Consider the following 20,837-nt stretch of genomic DNA (forward strand, 5'->3'; position numbering starts at 1 on the left):
ACTCCTCCCGTGTCTTGGGTCAGCTGTAGAAGGCTATTTGGGGCAGAGCCATCTGCCGGCTTCACAGGCAGCCCTGTTGGGCAGCATGAAGGAGTTTGGCTCCCTCTGGCCCGACCCCCCGCACGCTGGCTGCTTCCGTCCTATGGGCCGTGGAGGGACCTGAGGCTGCTCAGCATCAGGCCCGTCAAGAGACAGCGTCGGCCTTCCTCACTCCCTGCTGTGTCCGGCATGAAAGCAAAGCAATAGGCCTTGCCCAGCAGTCGGCGTTGAGAGGGAGGGGCCCTTGTGTGAGGTTGGCGTGCATTGTGTGGAAGGGGGGAGGAAGGGCAGTGTTGCCTAGTGGCTACAGCATTAGAGTGGGATGGAGCAGACCTGGGTTCTATTCCCAGCTTGGCCTGCTGGGTGACCTGGGGCAAGTCACTTCACTCCCAGTGCCTCGGTTTCCCTGTTTGTAAAATGGGGGTTCATGAGACTGACTGGGCTACAGTCAGCCAGGTCTGTGGTGCCGGCCTCTTGGCCTTGATTCAGGAAAATAATTAAGCACGTGCTTAAATCCAATGGAATTCAGGGGGACTGAACCACATGCCTACAGTTAAACCATGTGCTTACGTGCTTTGCTGGAAGGGGCCTGAAGGAGCAGCTGCCCCAAACTGCTTCAGCTCTGTCTCCGGAAAGAGCTCTCCTCATCTCCACCATGCCCAGTTCTGAACTTCTCTGGTGTCCAGAACTACTGGGACCTAGGGGGTTTAGGCTCAGCTCTAGGCTCTCCGGTAGCTCTGCGCTTCAGTAAGCGTAAGACCTGCTGGTGGTGTCCTTTCCTTCCATGACTTGGTTCCTGGTCTCTGTCGTCTGTAGGCATTTTTATTTTTTCTGCATTTTCTTCTCTGTGCTCGAGTCTGACATTTGCGCGTTTCAGGAAGCTCGGGGTGTGGGCAGGGAGCCTGTGGAGACAGCTTTCACGATGAAATGAAAATGTCACCAAAAAAGCACGTTGCCAGATATATCACCCTGCCTGCCTAGCACCAAGCCAGCCAGGCAACGGAGACAGAACTGGCAAGAGGATAGATTTGCAATGGGTCGGTGTCAGCTGGGTTGCTGACGGTAGGAGTCTAGCACAGATAATGGGTCTTGCCAGGTGCTCTGGAAAACAGAGATGGGATGAAGCTCAGAACCTCAAATCCAGCCCCCTGTGAATTCTGGGTTGGTGTTTGGCTTCTTGTACTTGGGTCTGAAACGGCCCCTGCATTTCTGGTTCTGGGGCCGTCGCCTGAACTGATGTGGATGTTGTGTTTGAGAACAGCTCAGGAGCTTTTAGCACCATTCAGTGTGACCCCCGTGCCCTGACCCTGCTTCATCTTCTAACCTGGGCCCTAAGTGAAATCAGATCCAAACCAGAACGCCTCTGCTTCCTGCTACCAGTAGTGAAATCCCAATCCTAATGTGCCTCTATTGAAGGAAAGTCTAATTAGTAGCTGTAGTAAGATACCATCTTGGATCGTACAGTTCACTCCATCAATTGCACTATAACTGAAGGCCAATTCACTGTAATAGGCTGCTGCCCAATTCCAGCTGGTATCTGAAATGTTAGCTGGATTAGTCCTATGGATTCACACAAGACTATATTTCTCAGCACAAGCCCCATTAACACAAATGTGGTACTTCAGCTACAGTGTGGTGGTCATTGCATTCTTTTATTTTACTGCGATCAGAGAGAGATCTCGGTTTGTTCCAGAGTCCTTTATGAAAGGCTATACAGGAAAGCTGCAAGCTATGGTCTTAGATGCCGGTGGCTGTTGAGATTTCCTTCTCAGTTATTTTCACCCCTTTACAAAAGCAGCAAAGCCTGGGATCTATAATAATTCCCTTTAGGAACAGAGAACTTTGCCATGTCCCCCAAATGTGACAAACAAGGAGGAAGCAGTCACGGTATTACATGCCACTTACATGGCATGATATCTTAGTAGGACATAGAAACTCCCATTTTCCTAGGAAGCTAAGCATCTCATTAAATTGTTGCTTTTAGATCCTACCTACCCATTAATTATCTGCTAAGTAGTAAGAAAATCTAGTGGCAATTATATTTAACAAGCATGGGATCAAATGCCCCTGTTGGATACACCACATCCTGCGTGAACCTGGCTCATTAAGTACAAACAATTAAAATGAGACAAAATAACTTTTCTGATGACAGTATTTCATCTAATCCTTTTGAGTGATGATAGAGCTACACAGTTAACTGAAACGATGAAAATTCAAAGTTTACTGAAACGTTTTCACTCATTTGATAAAATACAGCCTCATGGAACAACGTAATATCTATGATAAGCCATAGAACCAAATCCAATTTTCTGGGGATATCTACTGACTCCTTTTAATATAAGTCTAGTGCTCTCCTTAGAATTAAATTCACTTTAATATAACAAATATGATTACATCTAACTGTATAGATTGCCAGACACTCATTAAAAAATCCTATTACTCTTTTTTAGTTCACCTTAGCATTTGCGTCAGTCAACTGGAAAGAGGCCGAAAGGAAATGGTTTTAGTTTATTTTGTTTTCCACTGGCAATCTTTCTGTGAGTCACCACAATTATTTTAAGACTGGTATTTAAAAGTGACAACGTGTTTTTAAAAATACTCCATGCCAGATCTCTATTTTGTGATTTTTTTTTTAAAGGTGTTTCTTGACCCATCTCGTTCAATTCTCCATAAACAATCTGGTAGATCAGAGCCTAAAACTTGTCAGCTTTGCCTTAGCTTGCTAAAGCTAAAGATTTTGTTTGGGGATGTTTGTCTTAAATAGACCTTCAAACGAGCACGTGTAATATGAACTTTTTTTAAAATAAAGCCCACCAATTAGAATCACAGACTATTAGGGTTGGAAGAGATCTCAGGAGGTCATCTAGTCCAACCGCCTGCTCAAAGCAGGACCAACATCAACTAAATCATCCCAGGGCTTTTTCAAGCAGGGTCTTAAAAACCTCTAAGGATGGAGATTCCACCACCTCCCTAGGGAACCCATTCCAGTGCTTCACCACCCTCCTAGTGAAATAGTGTTTCCTGATATCCAACCTAGACCTCCCCCACTGCAACTTGTGGCCATTGCTCCTTGTTCTGACATCTGTCACCACTGAGAACAGCCCAGCTCCATCCCCTTTGGAACCCCCCTTCAGGTTGTTGAAGGCTGCTGTCAAATCCCCCCTCACTCTTCTCTTCTGCAGACTAAATAACCCCAGTTCCCTCAGCCTCTCCTCGTAAGACATGTGCTCCAGCCCCCTAATCATTTTCATTGCCCTCCGCTGGACTCTCTCCAATTTGTCCACATCCTTTCTGTAGTGGGGGGGACCAAAACTGGACACAATACTCCAGGTGTGGTCTCACCAGTGCCGAACAGAGGGGAATAATCACTTCCCTTGATCTGCTGGCAGTGCTCCTACTAATACAGCCCAATATGCCATTAGCCTTCTTGGCTACAAGGGCACACTGCTGACTCATATCCAGCTTCTCATCCACTATAATCCCCAGGTCCTTTTCTGCAGAACTGCTCCTTAGCCAATTGCTTTATTACTGTTTCCAATCACTTTGACACCACCCTTCGCACCAGGGTTTATGTGCCATTTACATGAACATTGGTAGAAAATGAGTCCTGCAAATACTCATGTGTGTGTTGCCCCTGTAAGCATTTGTGCTGCCATCTTGGAATCACTCTCATTTTTGACCTTACCGTCCAGGCCTTAGACAAGAAACTCACTAAAGCACCTGCCTAACTTTAAGCACATGAATAATTCCATTCCTATGCTGCTAAACATTTTTAAGCATGTGCTTAAGTCCCCTTGCAACTGATGCACTGGAGGTGGTTGCGTTACCGTTGTCTGCAATGGGACATAAGCACATGCTTTGATATTTTGCTGAACGAAGGCCAGATCAGCAAGCAGAACAATGCCACTCCAGGCCCCATCTCACACACCTCACTAATTTAAGGATAGTTTGCAAACCACCAGTGGACTGAAGCGTGTTCTTTGCAGTGCTAACTGACCAAGTCTTAAAGGCCAAATGGATGGAGATGGAGACTCCTGACGAGCAGGGAGGGGGGCAGAGGCAGCTGAGTGGAATCAGAAGTGAGTGAATCCCCCTGGCTGGGACAGGAGGAACTGCTAAACAGCAGGGCGAGGTCTGCAGACATTAGGGAGAATCTGGGGATCAAGGTGCTTGGAGGTTGCAGAAGGTGGAGATGGTGGTTAGGGGGCAGACTCCGATTCCCAGACACAGAAGAGCAAGGAGGAGGCATTTGGGGCACTAAGGAGCAGAGCTGGTGGTTAGGGGAAGGAGCAGCTGAGTTTGTAGAGTAGCATCACTAGACGCCAGAGAGCAGAGGTGTTACCGAGCAAATACCAACTCACATGGCTGACACAACACTTCTGCTGTCTCCCTATAGCACCAGGCCTGCTGCTGCAGGGGTGAGCACTTTACTTAGTAGCGTTTGAGGGATTCAGTCTTGTTTATACCTGGTGTTTCCCCAGATGCTGGAATCCAGAGATTGCATGAGACTCTCAGCTCTCGTTTGAAATGAAAGTAAGTTTCTAGCCTTCCGGGTTGTGACAAACAGCTTGAAATATCAAGTGAGAGCAGCCTAAAGGCTCAGAAAGCAAACAGAAAAACATTTATTGTTGTTAAGCCAATCTCATGATTTTGGAGAGGCCTGAGTCATGATTTTTGAACGCTTGCGGTTGGCAATACTCAGAATGGGATCTTTAAAGAGTAACATACACATAGAGCCTGTTGTTAAATGGAGATTTCTATTTGTATTTCTTTGTTTTATTTTTGGTGACTTACAGCTACAATCTTCAGCCTAACTGATATTTCCAATGCTTAATATCTCATCTAAAGGTTATTACTCTTGCTTCTATAAAAATAAAATTCTAACCATGAAATGCATGATCACCGGCCATCAGCCTTTCCCACTACAATTTCTTAACTCTGCAAAACTAAACAGTACATTTCTTCCCTTGAATTTCTGAAGCTTGTTCTTTCCAGCTCCTTTGAGGGAGGCTACTGGAAATCTCGCTTCAAGGAGATGTTAAAAGTAGATAAGCGTTGAGAAAATTCTCTCTCAATATCTTAATTTGTTAAAATGGAAATTTTAAAAATAAGTGACTTTTGTAGAATCTGTTTGCATTTCTCGCAGCTTGGGCAAGGAACAGAGACCAGTCAGCTTCAGTTTTATTTCTAGTATGTTTCACTTTCAGATGCCCATGCACTAGCCCCTTCTTGCAAAACCTGGAGGCCACTGGGGGCCATTTTATTAAAATTCCACTGGACTTGGGCCAAACCGGAGCAGAGGGAGACCCAGTTTCTTTGTTACGATAAAGCAAACAAAAATAAAATATCAGACAAGTAACTTAAAAGATTGGTTTCACTTAAATAAAATATTTTTCAATTCATTAAAAGGTGTTTGACAGATGTCTGTGTCTGAGCAGCACATTCTCACTATTCGTCACATTGCTGTGCTGACTATTTTGATGAGCAGAGGGATCTAGACATTTTGCAGCTTTGGGGCCTAATCCTGAGCTGCTTACTCAGTTTTATTCAGACTTTTTGTGCAGGCAAAATTACACTAGCTTCCCATGAAGTAAAGCACTCAATACTTTTCGAGCACTTTGCCCGGTGCTTTGAAGATGTAAACTGTTTAATAGGCTAACCTTTGGTTCACATTAAGTAATAAAAATACCTGTGGGAGTTGCTTGGCACAACTTTGTGTTTTCTACTACAGAGTAATTCAAGTGAATGCATCTTGCCAGCATTGGGAAATACACGTAGTAACCAGTCCTCCACACGGATTCCAAATAGTGGCAGGATGTGGCCCTGAGTACAGAATCCATTATCAGCTGATAAATGCATTATCTGAATCCTGTTATCATCGTATCTGAACAACTCACAATCTTTAAGGTATTTACCCTCAAGGACCCCCAAGGTAGGTCACAGATAGGGAACTGAGGCGTAGAAAGGCCAGGTGACTTGTCCAAGGTTACACAGGAAGGCTGTAACAGAGGAGGGAACTGAACCCTGAGCTCCTAAGTACCAGGCTATGGCCCTGACCACTGGACCATCCTTCCTCCGGGACCCAAAAAGCATGGCTGTAGTCTGTTGGGAGACCTGCTTAACAACTGATAACAGAATGAGACATTTGCTCCTTTCCCCACACAAAACTTCCGCTGTTTGTAGTGGCAGTTCTGGGCTACAGGTGCCTGGCTCTTAGCAAACCAGTTGTTCTAAGCAACAAAGTCTCAAAAATTCCTGTCTTTCTTCCCAGCTGCTCCTTCTGTCTTAATTAATTGCTCCCCCCCGCCCCCCAGTTTTGTGCCTGCTCCTTCTCCTGGAACAACCTCCCAAGTTAGTATGTGTCACACGACCTCCCTCTCCTCCTTCCAAGGGCTCTTGAAGACCCAGCTGGGCCCCCAGTCGTTCTAGCTGTAGCCACTGCAAACACCGAGGGGCTAGCGCTGTACCCACTCCTGCCTCTTAGACCTCTGCCCCGCGAGCTCGGGGTGCAGTTCCCAGCTCGGGTGCGTATACTCACGCCAGCTCGATGACTGCTAGCGTGAGCAGAAATGGCGATGTCGCTACAGTGACCCGGGCAGTATGGATACTGCTTTGGCGGGCCGAGTACAAACCTGCCTGAACCCGGTGGGTACGTACTTGGCACGGCCACAGCCACCCTGCTAGTTATACTCTAAATAGCTTGCAGTCGCGGTGCACACCTATGGCACTAATATACACACGCACGCACACACTGACGTGCACCAAAACCACACACCAATGCTTTCAGAAATGGCCTGAGATCCCCGTATAAGCCTAATTCCTGTAATGGAGAACCAAAGGGTAAGCTGCCTTAAAGAGAGAGATCGAGAGGCTTCTGTCCTCCGCTCCATGGAACAATAAAGTGTTAATTGAGAAGTATTTTAATTTCAAATCAGCTCTATGATTAGTGCCCATGTTACTTGGGCATAGGATATGCTGTAAAGCTGGGCAGTATTAATGGACTGTGAAAGGCAATGTGGCATTAGATGATAACGTTCTTGTTTTGCAAGCTGCACAGGGCATAAATAAAGGCGTTCTGACGGAGAAATTCACCGGAATAAATGCTTCTAGGTGCAGTGAGTGAGAATTGATAGTGATGTCACCACAATAGCACAGCTAGCGTTGACATGGTTTAGGCCTAATTTTGAGGGCTTGAGTTAGAAAACCGGATTACTAAATCATTATTTCTGGCAATTAGGTGACAGAATAACATCTAGGGAAAAGATATTTTGACACACTTAATCAGTGAGGTAGTAACCCTCGTCTCGTTTGCCAGAAATATGCAGTGAGACCTTTCGGTAGGGTTCATTGTTCAATGAAAAGCTGCATTGATCAAGCATAATATTAAGGGTCAGATTGCAGTCTCGAGCAGATGCATGCATCTAACTTCTAGCTTTTGCCTTGGATCTCTCTGCCATTCATCTAATCTGTTTTGCCAGCAATTCAGCCATCCACAGACGTTAAACTTCTAATGTGGTTACAGCAGGGGCCTCTAGTCAAGTCTGGTGGGTTTTATTCCCAGCTACATCACAGACTTGCTGTATATTCTCAGTCAAGTCACTACTTTGTCCCTAAATTTAACCATCAGGAAAAGGGATTTAATACTTGCCCACCATTTTGAAATCCTCAGATGAAGGATAATCAGAAGCCTAGAGGATAATCATGGTCTTCATGCATCTTAAAAGACACTCCACTATGGCTTCAGGGAGTACACACCATTTCCTTACAGTTTGGTTAATAAACAGATTTCACACAGGAGCTGTTATCAAATTTTGCAATTGTGATTTTTTTTTCCAATGTGATCACCTTTAAACACGCACAACTTTTTAAAACCGCTCTTTCCTCACCCTAATAAGCAAGTCATTTAACCTCTCTCCTGAAGGTGGCTTCCTTTGCCACTTTAAATCTTCTAAAACCATCCACTTTCACTGTAAAATGCCCTGATCACCATTTCCCTTGCACCTTACTTAGTGGCTCTGCTTCAGTTTCCCGTCTGTGAAATGGACATGCTACTTCCCTATCTGACACCCGTGAGGCTACTTTACCGTAAGTCATGATGAACTTTTAGCTCCTAGAATGGATGCTTCTATTAAAAATGTAAAGTTGAATTTATATAATTCAAAATCTCAAAGGTGAGAAAATACACATTTCATAAAATATTTTCTCTTAATGCCTTTAAAAATAAGTCAGCCAACCCCAAAGCTTAATTAAAATAGTTCTGTCTGAAATAGTTCATTCCTTCCTGACACTTTGTTCACAACCTTGGCTAGTTTGCTGCTGAATCTACTTTCATAGGGTGTAGATCTTCTTTGTTGAACCCCGGCTGTCTCAAAACATAACTAATGTTTACAACACAAAATGTACCGCTTTATAAATGTGGAACTCTCCTGCTTGCACCGCATCACTGTACTTAAATCTGAGATTAACATCAAGACTGGTCAAAGTCACCCATACTCACATCTTCACAAAATTAAAGTTTTACTGTGCTCAAAATGAGTGCTAAAAGCCCCCAGAGTTTAAAGGGACTGTCCCAATTTCAATTATTTAAAGTTGACTTATTTAAAAAATCTGCCAGTTTCTGAGAGCACAATCTTAAAATGTGTCCTGAAGCTTTTACAAATATTTGTATTAAGGCAATTTTATGTGGGGTTCTTCTGCTGCCTTGCTGTTCCATAAAAGGAGAAATAGTGAATCTGACCCTATGCAAAGTTATCCCCATATGCACAACACACTAACAACAGAAATTCTTTTTGCTAGCTTTTTCAGTTTTTATACTGTTAGGTGGTTTTATAACTATAGTACAGATAAAACATTCAGACAGGGAAGTGATTTTCAAATCTCTTTAAAAGTTCCAAGTCTCTAAGTGTGCACTACACAGAACTCTCACAAACCTATATATTGTTAAACAATTCTAAATGATAAATGAGGGGTTCTTAGTGTAATTTGATTTACAAAACAAAAGTAAAACACGGCTACTTACATATTGGCATGAAGCCTACCTAACACAGATAATGTAATTCTGAAAGAAGAAAAACCAATCTCCTTCTGATAACTTTATGTAGACAGTACATCTTACAGACACACGTACAAAGGTCAGTTATCAAGTGAAAACCTAAATGCAGTATATACTAAGCTGACATCACTCTCGGACCTCGGAAACAAAATAAATCCTGCTCTCAAAATATTTTATTTCTAAAACACTGTTTTAGGAAATATTTGAAATATTCCTACTGCAGTTATCAGGTCACAAATGCAGAAAAAGAGACAGGACATGTGTACAAACACAGAGCCACGTGCTGGAGCATCTTGTGACCACCTTGCACTGCACCATTGGCTGTGAAAACAGTGTTCCCAGACCAAGAGATCTGCCAGCGGCATAGACCTTCCCCTTCCTTCTTGATGGGAAGCCCCTGCCCAGCCCTGATCCTGAGCTCCCATTTGAGCCTGTTAGACATAGGGACCAGCCCTGCATATAGTGTGCCCCTTAGTGGGGGAGGGCCAAGGTGAACTTTGATCTTACACCCCTCTTCCCCAGACGTGCACTGTATGCTCTCTGAACCTAGCTGAGGATCTGGCCCATTGTACTGTACTTAAGACGTATTCCTCTCATCATCACCTACGGTGCTCTAAAATTCAGTATTAATTCTTTATCCAGTGATTTTATTTTCAAAAACACACAAGAACGTTCAGATCCTTCCAATTTGGTTACTGTTTTATTTATAATGTTTTGTTACAATCATTGTGCCTAAATATAATCCCGTCAAAAATTGTAATTAAGATGATCCTGCTTTATCATATGAGAAAGCACTTTTCCTCTTCAGTAAAGACACAGGGTTTCTCAAGTCAAAGCAATAAAACCTACTGCAGGTTTACCTGTGTGTGAGGTAAAGAGAATTCCTCCTTTCCAATAGCGTTATAAATAAATATTGCTGGTTTAATCTGGCAGAGAATAAACATCCCCAATACAGGGGTGCTGAGAGAAACTGAACCAAACTGTGCACCCTGTGTATGACAGAAACCCCTTCAAGCCAGGGGGTGCAGCTGCACCCCCAGTTCCAGCACCTACGGCCCAATAGTTTCCACACCAAAGTTTTAATTAATTGTAAATAAAGGTTTTTTTGGACCGTTGACTAAAATGTGTGTACAGAACTGTTCACATTCTACTTCAGCGTCCCTAGGGCAAGAATGGCAGCTCCCTTTTCAGCCGATCAGGCTCCCTCATTACTCAAAGAAAGAAAACGACTTAAAACAAGAAAAAATGGAAAGGGGGCCATGAAGGTAATGCAACTGGAATATAACCAAATGCTCGAGACCCCATTTCCAGAGAGCTGGTACAGATGCAGTAGGTTGTAGATCTCCTATCATTAAGGCACATGGTGAACATAACAGCATATAAACCAGCTTGCTCATCCTTCTGAGTCAAACATTCTATTCCAGTAGTAGAGGAAGGCCGGTGAGTTGCTGGCACCTATAACAATTAGCAGTAGTAGATACATCATCATCATTATAGCAAAACGATGATTGGAAAACCAAGATGACTGACTAGAAGGCCTGTGGAGGGAAAAAAATGCATAAAAAGCATGAATTACATCAAATATAATCTTGTGACACTAAGACACATTTATTATGTTTTATTATTTTTAAATGATCTTGCAAGCTTTGATAAAGATTTTCCTAGCTACTGCATTTGCTCCTTTATTTGCTTTGGGATCCCTTTTTGCTTCCTGTAAGTGGAACCATGTCTTGCTTTTGTATTTTTGGATTTTGAGAGAGAGAATGCTGTACAAATAAGATCCGTCTATCTCGCACTTGCACCATGCTCATCATACTGGTGAGTTGAACTCTTACCTCCTGTATTGTTTCTGTGAATATACTAATAAGTATTTAACTCGTAAAAGCTGATTGTTTGTGACAACAAAGTATTTCTGTGGAACATCGCCCCCTTCGCTGTTTTTTACTCTTGCTCTTTTCCTGTCTATTCCTTCTGAATCTGTATGGGACAAAAAGAGGTTTTCTTGGGAATGGGAAGGAAAGCAAAAGCACATGTATGACAGTAAAGGAAGACGGGTCAAGGCATAGGAGTTGGAGTTAGGAAACAGGGCTCTTATTCCCGGCTCTACCTCAAATTTCAATGGTCCCTCTTAGCATCCCAAAGGAGAATCAGAGTTGTGTTAAGGCTACACCAGCCCCTGCTGGTTATCCCTGGCATGGGGGTACTATGGGTTGGGAGTGGAGAAGGGGCACATTAGAGATAGGAGAAGGCAGGCCGAGAGCACAATGCTTGAGGGGTTGCTAACATCAGAAAGGATCGAGAAATAATACAACAGGATCTAGAACTGTGGGAAGAAAACAGCAAAATGAAATTTGACTACTAGAATATGGGCCTTGTTATGAGTCAAACATGCATAAGTACAGAAAGCGTATTAATCTTGCTGTTACAGGAATACCTTGGCTTGGGTTCACTTCTGGAACAAATGAAATAACTCTGCATTACAGAACACATTCTGTTATCGTATTGACGCTAGATTAAAACAAAATAGGATGTTATTTTGGTTTCGATACTGATCTAGCAGGGTCCCACTACCAGAATGATCAAGTTTTATTGTTTCCATTTTTGTGGAAAGCTTTTGTAGATTTGCTAATGGGTCATCCAGAAAAGGTGCCCCCCCGTCAGTTTCTGCAGAAGGGAAACTAGCGTACACAGGAGTACATTCTTAGCTGTATTACTGCAGGTATACACAACCCAAGACCTGAGGAGTATTAATAGACTAACAAACACTCTAGTTGTAATTATTTTTATACACTCACCTTTCTTCTTCACCTGGCATTTTACATCTGGATGATCGATAATCTCACAAACAGCTACACAACTAAGGATAGGGCTCAAAACACTGTGTTGCCACCCAAGACCGTGAGGGCTATAAAGTAGAGCAAGGCTTAGATCACTGGTAAGGTAGGTACCTTCACCAAACAAGGATGTCTGAAATAGCACAAAGGTAAATCAAGAGAGACTGCATCAGATCAAACACTCTGAATGTCCACATAGAACAATAATACAGCGTACCACTGCGCTTTCCTTTCCAAATGCCAGCACGCTGTTTCCAAAAGTATTATGGAGCTTAAACACAGCAGTGACATTCAGAAGTCTCAGTTCTTAAACTCCTTAGCGCTGGACTACAGACAGATTTTGTACCAGTGTAACTATTTCAGTTAGGGGTGTGACTTTTTTTTTTTAACGGATTAAGCTAGACCAATATACGCACTTTTTAAACGACACTCAGGAGGTTGTACAGCTTTAACTATGCTGGTATATTTAAAGTGGTGCAACTTCTGTGCATGGACCAGGCCTTAGTGACATTTAGAAACCTGCTTTGTGAGAGAGAAAAGTTCTTTTCAAGTGTGATTTTTTTTTTTCCCCCAAATGCAATTGCTTTAATAGTTCAGAAACATAGGATTTGCCACCCCATCTAATCTAGCACGCTGCCTCCCACTGTAGTCAATGTGATAACTCATGAGGGTGGGGGAAAAAATCAAAACGCCCTGTGCCCTCCTGGCAAGGTAAAGATTCTTTCTTGCCCTCTGTGATCCTAAAAGTGTGAGCCTTTTAACTTTTTGTTTTCATGTGAACTTTGGTGCTTATGAAAGTGAGGTAGTAAGAATGTGGGGATGAAATTAAAAAAAATAAGTCACTGTTTCACACCTGACCCAGGTTGGTAGTGACTGTGTGTTTTTACTGTCTGGCAGCTATGTGACAACCTACATGAAAAGAAGTGATAGTCCCAGCTAGCTTCTATCAAATAGGTACGGACATCCACAAAGTCGTTCTCCCCCCCCCCCCCCAAATAACATTCTTGTTAGCAATCTCCTGGCAGATGCAAAGGACTCTCAGTTAGCAGACAGTTTCTCACCTTTAGAGGTGGTCCAAGGTTGAGACCTGGGCAGAGAGCGCCTACACTGACCATGTTCCTCTTGGTATAAGGCTAGAGATCTTCCATCTCTAGGGCTGTCAAATAAGCCAGCATTTTTCAGAGGCACTAAATTCATCTTTTTATTTTTAAAGTGAAGGATGGCTACAACCAGGCATATTGGAGAAACGACTATAATTTAATGCCTATGTTTCATATCACCTGCATTTTTTAAGCTCAATCTGAATTATAAAACCCAGTACAATCATATGCAAAGTTAACAGTGTTGCCATCAAGGAAAACAAATAGCAACATGAGATATCAGATCACTTTTTTTTTTATCCCTACACAAGTTTGTACATGTGTTTAAAACACCCCTCAGAGTTTGTGAATGAAGGATAAAGCTGTGTGTTTAATGCAAGAAATATTGGAAACCTTACCCTATTTAAATGGCAATGTAAACCATTGTGCAGTATGGAATGGAAGTTCTCAAGGCGACTCCCATGGAATGCATAAATAAGGTTCCTTTCTCCCCTGGTTTCATCAAATTTGGCATTCATCTGATCACAATACACTATTTCAAACAGGAAGTCAGGAGTAGGAACGGCATCACTTGACATTCCTGTCAACTCTTGGATCTTCTCATACTTAAAAACAGAAAGGAATCCTAGTGTTATTTTTAAAAGGTCTAGATTGTTCACTGGAAATCTGCTTAGTCTCTCAGATCCTTTCCTAGTTCCTATATATATTTACCTATGCACATTTATAATTCAGTATTAATACGCAGCTAGCTGGTAATGGTACCATAGAAGATCATGTGGATTGTGGGAACTGTAAGGGTTTATTTTTCCTCTATGCTCCTGCCCTCTTCTCCTTTGCTGCTTCTCTATGAATATTCATGAGCTTTACTGAGTGGTAAGGTTATGATATCAAAGTTAAATGTCCCCCCACCTCCTCTCCTAATAATGGGACTCAGATATCAGAGTTAAGTGGATGATGCAATGAGAGGGAGGAAAAGAAGAGAGACATCTTTATGGTGTCATCATCCCAACACACAAACAAGGCTATGATATAGATATATTCATGAGATATGTTCCTTGGGGAAAGAAAAAAATGTGGAACTAAGACATTTTTATCATTTCCAGCAGCATCCACAACTCTCTTAGGTACTTACATAGTCTCCATTATTGTAGTATCTGAGTGTCTTACAATGTTTAACACATTTATCCTCACAACGTCCCTGTGAGGCAGTGCACATTTTACAGATTGGAACCTGAGGCACAGAGAGACCGTTACCTACGCAAGATCATACGTGGAGTCTGTGGCGGAGCATGGAAACAAACCCCCGTATCCTGCCTCCTGGGCTTGCATCTGAACCACTAGCTCATTCTTCCTCCTCAACACGAGGTGTTTTCTAAATAGAAAAAGTGGCATGGTCCCTGCCCTGAGGCCCTCACAATCTGAACACAGGGTAGGAGTACAACATTCAATAGAGTGGTCAACTGTGATTAACCATATATTAGCAATATAAGGGTTTTTGCTAAGACAAACCTTTGGGGTTTTAATAGGAAATAATAGATTAATCACCACTCAGTCATTCACTTGCTTTTGCTGCACACATTCCTCCTTCTGTTCCTTCTCTATTTAGATTTTGATCTCTTTGGGGTAAAGACACTGTCTCTTTATTCATCTATGCCTACCGGAAAATGGGTTCACTTGACATACTTTTCAGTCCTTACAATAAACAACCCTTAAATCCCAGGTTGAGGTAACCACCTGCATGCAAGTGGTTGTGTTAAATAGAAAACTCACATCATGAAACTTTCATAAGAATTTGAAATCTTACCTCCTTTTTCTTAGTACTTTGTATAGTTAAGAATTTAGATGATAAAATCCAGCTAAACAGATCCCATGTCCTTTTATCTGTGTCTGAAATAGACTCTGGAAGTTCTTTTAAGCTTGGCAAAGCATTTGTATCTGCAAGCTAACGTAAGAAAGATGATTACTGTGGTTTGCATCTCTTCATCATCACGATTAAATAGAGACCTCTAGTGGTAAGAAAATAATATTTCACTCTAATGGGGATCTGTGGGGTACAAGTTGAAAAACGATTTCCAATTAATTACAAGAATCACTTCTGAAAAACTTACACTGAGATTATGTGGGGAAATTTGTCATTTGTTCTGACATGCAACACTGAGTACTATGTTTGAGCAAGTTACAGGTCTTCTATAATTCTATGATCTATATTCAGCAGCAGCATCCATGGGGTATGCATAAGAACAGTGAGCAAAAACATCTGAATGTGGTCGCTACATCAACACAGAGGCAATATCTGGAGTGGTATAAGTGTGACAGATATTGCCATCCCATGTAATATTTTTGGGAACCATACCGTATTAAGTTATGTATCACTGTGGGCATAGGCGCCGACTCCGTGGGTGCTCCAAAGCTGGAGCACCCATGGGGAAAAATTAGTGGGTGCTCTGCACCCACCGGCAGCCAAGCTCTCCTCACCCCCCAACCCACCTCCTCCTCCTCCCCTGAACGCACCGCATCCCCTCTCCTCCACCTACCTCCCAGCACTTCCCACCTGGCCACCACCAAACAGCTGTTTGGCAGCGTTAGCAAGCTCGGGGACAGGGGGGAGGAGCAGGAACGTTGGCGTGCTGAGGGGAAGAGGCGGGGACGGGGCCAGGATTTGGGGAAGGAGTTGGAATGTTGGCAGGGAGGGGACGGAGTTGGGGCGGGGACTTGGGGAAGGGGTTGGAATGGGGGCAGGGGTGGGGCCTCATGGAAGGGGTGGGGACGGGGGGGGGTCGAGGACCCACGGAAAAGAGGGGAAGTTGATACCTATGACTGTGGGCCAGGGATTATATGCAACACCAGGAGGGAGAGTTACCACAACTCCCCCATGAATCAAAACAGTGAGGTGGTGATTACGATGACTCATTTAAGTTGTAAACATCTCCAGAGAGATGCCACCCCAAGGACGCTTGCACATACTGGTTCAAACTGGATTTTCCAGAGAGCAACAGACAGGGGAAAAAAATAAAAGGCTTTTGATATTATTTCACCTGTTAAACCTTTAAGACTTTCAAACTTAGACTCAGAGGCTTCCAAGTCTACATTTGTCATTTACCTTCTAAATCTCAATTCCTTAATTTATTTTACTGCATTTCAGACTTGCAAAATTTTACTTACCCACTTATATTGGGCAGACAACATATCCATTTTTTTTATCATTAACTGGGCAAGAGTAGGTATTTTGTTTGAGCTAGTAAATGTACATAGTTTTGCATGGCTGCTTTGACTCTTTAGTTATAGAGAAAACAATGTATTTTAAACCTGCTTTATAGTTTCCACTCAACTTAGATATAAACCCTTGGGCCGGGGCCTCATTTTTATGATTGTCTGTAAAGAGCTATGTAGGCTTTTGCCCATATATAAGTTATAACACAATATATGCAGTAGTATGACAGCTTTTCTACTTTTTTAATTTATTTTTTTTAACTTCCAGAGCTGTGTACAAATTACACTGCATTTATTTGGAAGGACACCATTAAACCAGTGATTCCCTCCTTCCCCTTATGCAGAGGGCTATGTGCTCAATATGGCATCTGTCTGTTTATTCAACATCACATGCCTGAAAAGGTGTTTTCCTCCAACCAAAACGGAAATTCACCTTTGGACAGGGACCACGTCTGGAAAGTTTCCATCCTAGAGGAGGGTTTTTCAGGAAGTTGTGAGTAGCTGAAAATGTTATAGTGGCAGCTATTTTGCAATTTTCACTCGTGGACAGTGTTCAAACACGTACATACAGAGCACAACCTAACAGCCTCACGTGTAGTTAGAAAACTCAAGATTGGGTGAGGGGATTCGGAGAATTATGGTAGCCACTTGTCCTTAACGAGGATCCAAGTTTTTATAATATATGTACCGTTAATGCTCACGCCATATCTTGCCGCCGCAGGGAATCTGTCCATGTCCTCGGTGTGTACAGAAAACCAGATACATTGAACAGGCTCCAGAATTAAGGGCCTGAAGCAGTAGCTGCACTGAGCAGGGAACTCCGAGTGAATCAGACTCTTACCCCCAATCAGAGGACAAGGGGACAAATTTACAATGCAGAAAAGCACTGGGTGGAAGTGGTAACCCTCCACTGCACCCCTCAGTCAGCCAGAAAACAAGGGGAAGGTAAGGCAAGCCTGCACAGCCGGTGTGTTTAAACCAGGAGGTGCCAGAAATGGAGTCAGGACTATTCAAGTGGATAATCATGTTAATAATACTTAGCACATTTCATCTTGGAGGCACTTTATAGATATTAACTGATTGCTCCTAACAACACTCCTGCGAAGTAGCATTCAGTGCATCAGTAATGAAAACGAGTGACTTGTTTATAGGATCTGTTCTGGGCTTTGTTTTTACGTGGAACTAATTACACGTGTGCTCTGAAGGAATACCTGCTGCTCTTCCTCTCCCCTCCCCACTCACCCGGTGCCAAGCTGTCCCGTCCGAGGGGATGATAACTCACCAATGCATCAAAATCTTTGCTCTCCTCATTGGCATAGAGGCCTGGAAAGGGTCTCAGGACGGAATCACGCTTGTAGCTCTGTAAAGCAGAGACAAAGAGGCTGCACTTCAGATCCGCAGCCAAGATGTCCCTGCGGGTGGCCTCCTTGATCTTCTCCCTCAGGGCAGCATCGCTGGGCCTGCGGGGCAGCATCCCCACCAGGGGTCTGGCCAGGAAACACACAGGGCAGCAGCTCAGCAGAGGTTAAAGCCCTTCCCTAATGCTCACAGGAGAGGAGGGGGGGGACACACCAATCTGCCACCCCACAGCTGTCCTCCCCCCACCCACACATCCTGCCATCTGTGTCTCAGGGATTTACAGAACATGTACCCTGCCCTGCAGTTCCCCTCCATCTGACTGCCCTTGGGCCCCCAGCCCACCCCCTACACTGCCCTCTGGCCTCCTCCTCTTGCCCCTACTGCCCCCAGCCTGCCCCCCCGGCCCCCTATACTGCCCTCCGGCCTCCTCCTCTTGCCCCTACTGCCCCCAGCCTGCCCCCCCCGGCCCCCTATACTGCCCTCCGGCCTCCTCCTCTCTCCCCTACTGCCCCCAGCCTGCCCCCCGCCCCGGCCCCCTATGCTGCCCTCCGGCCTCCTCCTCTCACTCCTACTGCCCCCAGCCTGCCTCCCTGGCCCCCTATACTGCCCTCCGGCCTGCCCCCCTGCCCCCTATACTGCCCTCTGGCCTCCTCCTCTCTCCCCTACTGCCCCCCCAGCCCCCCACACTGCCCTCCGGCCTCCTCCTCTTGCCCCTACTGCCCCCCCGGCCCCCTATACTGCCCTCCGGCCTCCTCCTCTCCCCCTACTGCCCCCAGCCTGCTCCCCCGTCCCCTATACTGCCCTCTGGCCTCCTCCTCTCCCCCCTACTGCCCCCAGCCTGCCACCCGTCCCCTATACTGGCCGCCTCCTCTCCCCCCTACTGCCCGCAGCCTGCCCCCCCGTCCCCTATACTGCCCTCTGGCCTCCTCCTCTCCCCCCTACTGCCCCCAGCCTGCCCCCCACCGGCCACTATACTGCCCTCCAGCCTCCTCCTCTCGCCCCTACTGCCCCCAGCCTGCCCCCCCCAGCCCCCTATACTGCCCTCCGGCCTCCTCCTCTCGCCTCTACTGCCCCCAGCCTGCCCCCCCGGCCTCCTATGCTGCCCTCTGGCCTCCTCCTCTCTCCCCTACTGCCCCCCGAGACCCCCATACTGCCCTCCGGCCTCCTCCTCTCGCCTCTACTGCCCCCAGCCTGCCCCCCCCCGGCCCCCTATGCTGCCCTCCAGCCTCCTCCTCTCGCTCCTACTGCCCCCAGCCTGCCTCCCTGGCCCCCTATACTGCCCTCCGGCCTCCTCCTCCTCTCTTCCCTACTGCCCCCAGCCTGCCCCCCTGCCCCCTATACTGCCCTCTGGCCTCCTCCTCTCTCCCCTACTGCCCCCCCGGCCCCCCACACTGCCCTCCGGCCTCCTCCTCTTGCCCCTACTGCCCCCCCGGCCCCCCATACTGCCCTCTGGCCTCCTCCTCTTGCCCCTACTGCCCCCCCGGCCCCCTATACTGCCCTCCGGCCTCCTCCTCTCCCCCTACTGCCCCTGCTCCCCCGTCCCCTATACTGCCCTCTGGTCTCCTCCTCTTGCCCCTACTGCCCCCAGCCTGCCCCCCACCGGCCACTATACTGCCCTCCAGCCTCCTCCTCTCGCCCCTACTGCCCCCAGCCTGCCCCCCCCAGCCCCCTATACTGCCCTCCAGCCTCCTCCTCTCGCCTCTACTGCCCCCAGCCTGCCCCCCCGTCCCCTATACTGCCCTCTGGCCTCCTCCTCTCCCCCTTACTGCCCCCAGCCTGCCCCCCACCGGCCACTATACTGCCCTCCAGCCTCCTCCTCTCGCCTCTACTGCCCCCAGCCTGCCCCCCGGCCTCCTATGCTGCCCTCTGGCCTCCTCCTCTCTCCCCTACTGCCCCCCCGGACCCCCATACTGCCCTCCGGCCTCCTTCTCTCGCCCCTACTGCCCCCCCGGACCCCCATACTGCCCTCCAGCCTCCTCCTCTCGCCTCTACTGCCCCCAGCCTGCCCCCCCCAGCCCCCTATACTGCCCTCCGGCCTCCTCCTCTCTCCCCTACTGCCCCCCCGGACCCTCATACTGCCCTCCGGCCTCCTCCTCCTCTTGCCCCTACTGCCCCCCCGGCCCCCCATACTGTCCTCCGGCCTCCTCCTCTCTCCCCTACTGCCCCCTCCAGTCCCTTCTCCCCCTTATTGCTGCCAGCCCCCGCTGCCCCCCGCGCTACCCACCCGGCAGCGCCCCCCGCTCTCCCGGGCTGGGCTGGGCTGGGCTGGGCTCGGCTCCCCCGCCCCGCGGCCTGCCTCGCCGGCCGGAAGCCGCGGCTGCCTCTGGTTCCCGGGGCCCCGCCCAGCCCCGGCGGCTGACGGCGCCTCCCTCCCGCACACGGCCCTGGCGGCCCCGGGCTGGGCGAGGGGGGGCAGCAGCCCGCCCGGTCCCCGCGGGGCTCCGGAAAGGGGAGAGACCCCCCCCGTGTCTCTGCTGGGCCCGGATCGGGGCCGGGGGACCCCGTCAGCGCCAACCCCCTGCCCTGGGACACCACGGCCCGTGACTGTCTGGCTGTCCCCCCATTGTCTGTCTCCCCCGCGATTTCCCCGCCCCCCCATTGTCTATCTGCCTCCCGACTTTCCTTCTGACCCCCCCGACTGTCCTTCTGTCCCCCCGACTGCTCCCCCATTGTCTGTCTCCCCCCCGACTTTCCTTCTGATCCCCCCGACTGTCTCCCCATTGTCCTTCTGTCCCCCGACTGCTCCCCCCATTGTCTGTCTCCCCCGACTTTCCTTCTGACCCCCCCGACTGTTCCCCCCGATTGTCTTCCCCCCAACTTTCCTCCTGTCTCCCCACTGTCCTTCTGTCCCCCCGACTGCTCCCCCATTGACTGTCTCCCCCGACTTTCCTTCTGATCCCCCCGACTGTCCCCCCCAGTTGTCTCCCCATTGTCCTTCTGTCCCCCCGACTGCTCCCCCCATTGTCTGTCTCCCCCCGACTTTCCTTCTGACCCCCCCAACTGTCCCCCCCGATTGTCTCACCCCCCGACTTTCCTCCTGTCTCCCCATTGTCTTTCTGTTCCCCCAGCTTTCCTTCTGTCCTCCCGACGGCCTGTCACTGTCCCCACCATTGTCTACCTGTGCCACTGACTCTGTCCCCCAACTGTCTAGCTGTCCCTCTTTCCTTTGCCTTCTTTCTCTCCCCTCTCTCTTTTTCTCTTTCCCATTCCCTTCTTGCCCACTTTATCCTTCCCTCCCTCTCT

The 20,837-nt window shown here is 47.1% G+C and overlaps 1 protein-coding gene across 2 annotated transcripts; it reads right to left on the minus strand.

The window, feature by feature from the left end:
- Positions 1-8,904: 8,904 nt before the first annotated feature.
- On the minus strand, positions 8,905-19,895 carry PARP16 (poly(ADP-ribose) polymerase family member 16). 2 transcript variants are annotated; one of them, XM_077828399.1, is made up of 7 exons: positions 19,819-19,895; positions 17,518-17,722; positions 14,830-14,967; positions 13,424-13,630; positions 11,887-12,058; positions 10,927-11,068; positions 8,905-10,629 (listed from the first exon to the last, which is right to left on the minus strand). In XM_077828399.1, exons 2-7 carry the CDS (start codon positions 17,707-17,709, stop codon positions 10,485-10,487), a joined length of 996 nt encoding a protein of 331 aa, XP_077684525.1. In that variant the 5' UTR covers positions 17,710-17,722; positions 19,819-19,895; the 3' UTR covers positions 8,905-10,484. The 2 variants fall into 2 exon arrangements, with proteins under 2 accessions (XP_077684525.1, XP_077684526.1); XM_077828400.1 differs by lacking the exon at positions 13,424-13,630.
- Positions 19,896-20,837: the final 942 nt, after the last annotated feature.

This window comes from Eretmochelys imbricata, chromosome 10 (assembly GCF_965152235.1).
Source record: "Eretmochelys imbricata isolate rEreImb1 chromosome 10, rEreImb1.hap1, whole genome shotgun sequence".
Taxonomy (NCBI): domain Eukaryota; kingdom Metazoa; phylum Chordata; order Testudines; family Cheloniidae; genus Eretmochelys; species Eretmochelys imbricata.

What these genes read in the sequence shown, in the direction of transcription:
- PARP16 (XM_077828399.1), bottom strand. Translation starts at nt 17,709, where the DNA reads ATGCTGCCCCGCAGGCCCAGCGATGCTGCCCTGAGGGAGAAGATCAAG. An exon ending in ATGCCAGGTGAAGAAGAAAG is followed by an intron (nt 11,069 to 11,886) that starts GTGAGTGTATAA and finishes TGTCCCATACAG; the next exon opens with ATTCAGAAGGAATAGACAGG. An exon ending in TCACAGAAACAATACAGGAG is followed by an intron (nt 10,630 to 10,926) that starts GTAAGAGTTCAA and finishes TTCCCTCCACAG; the next exon opens with GCCTTCTAGTCAGTCATCTT.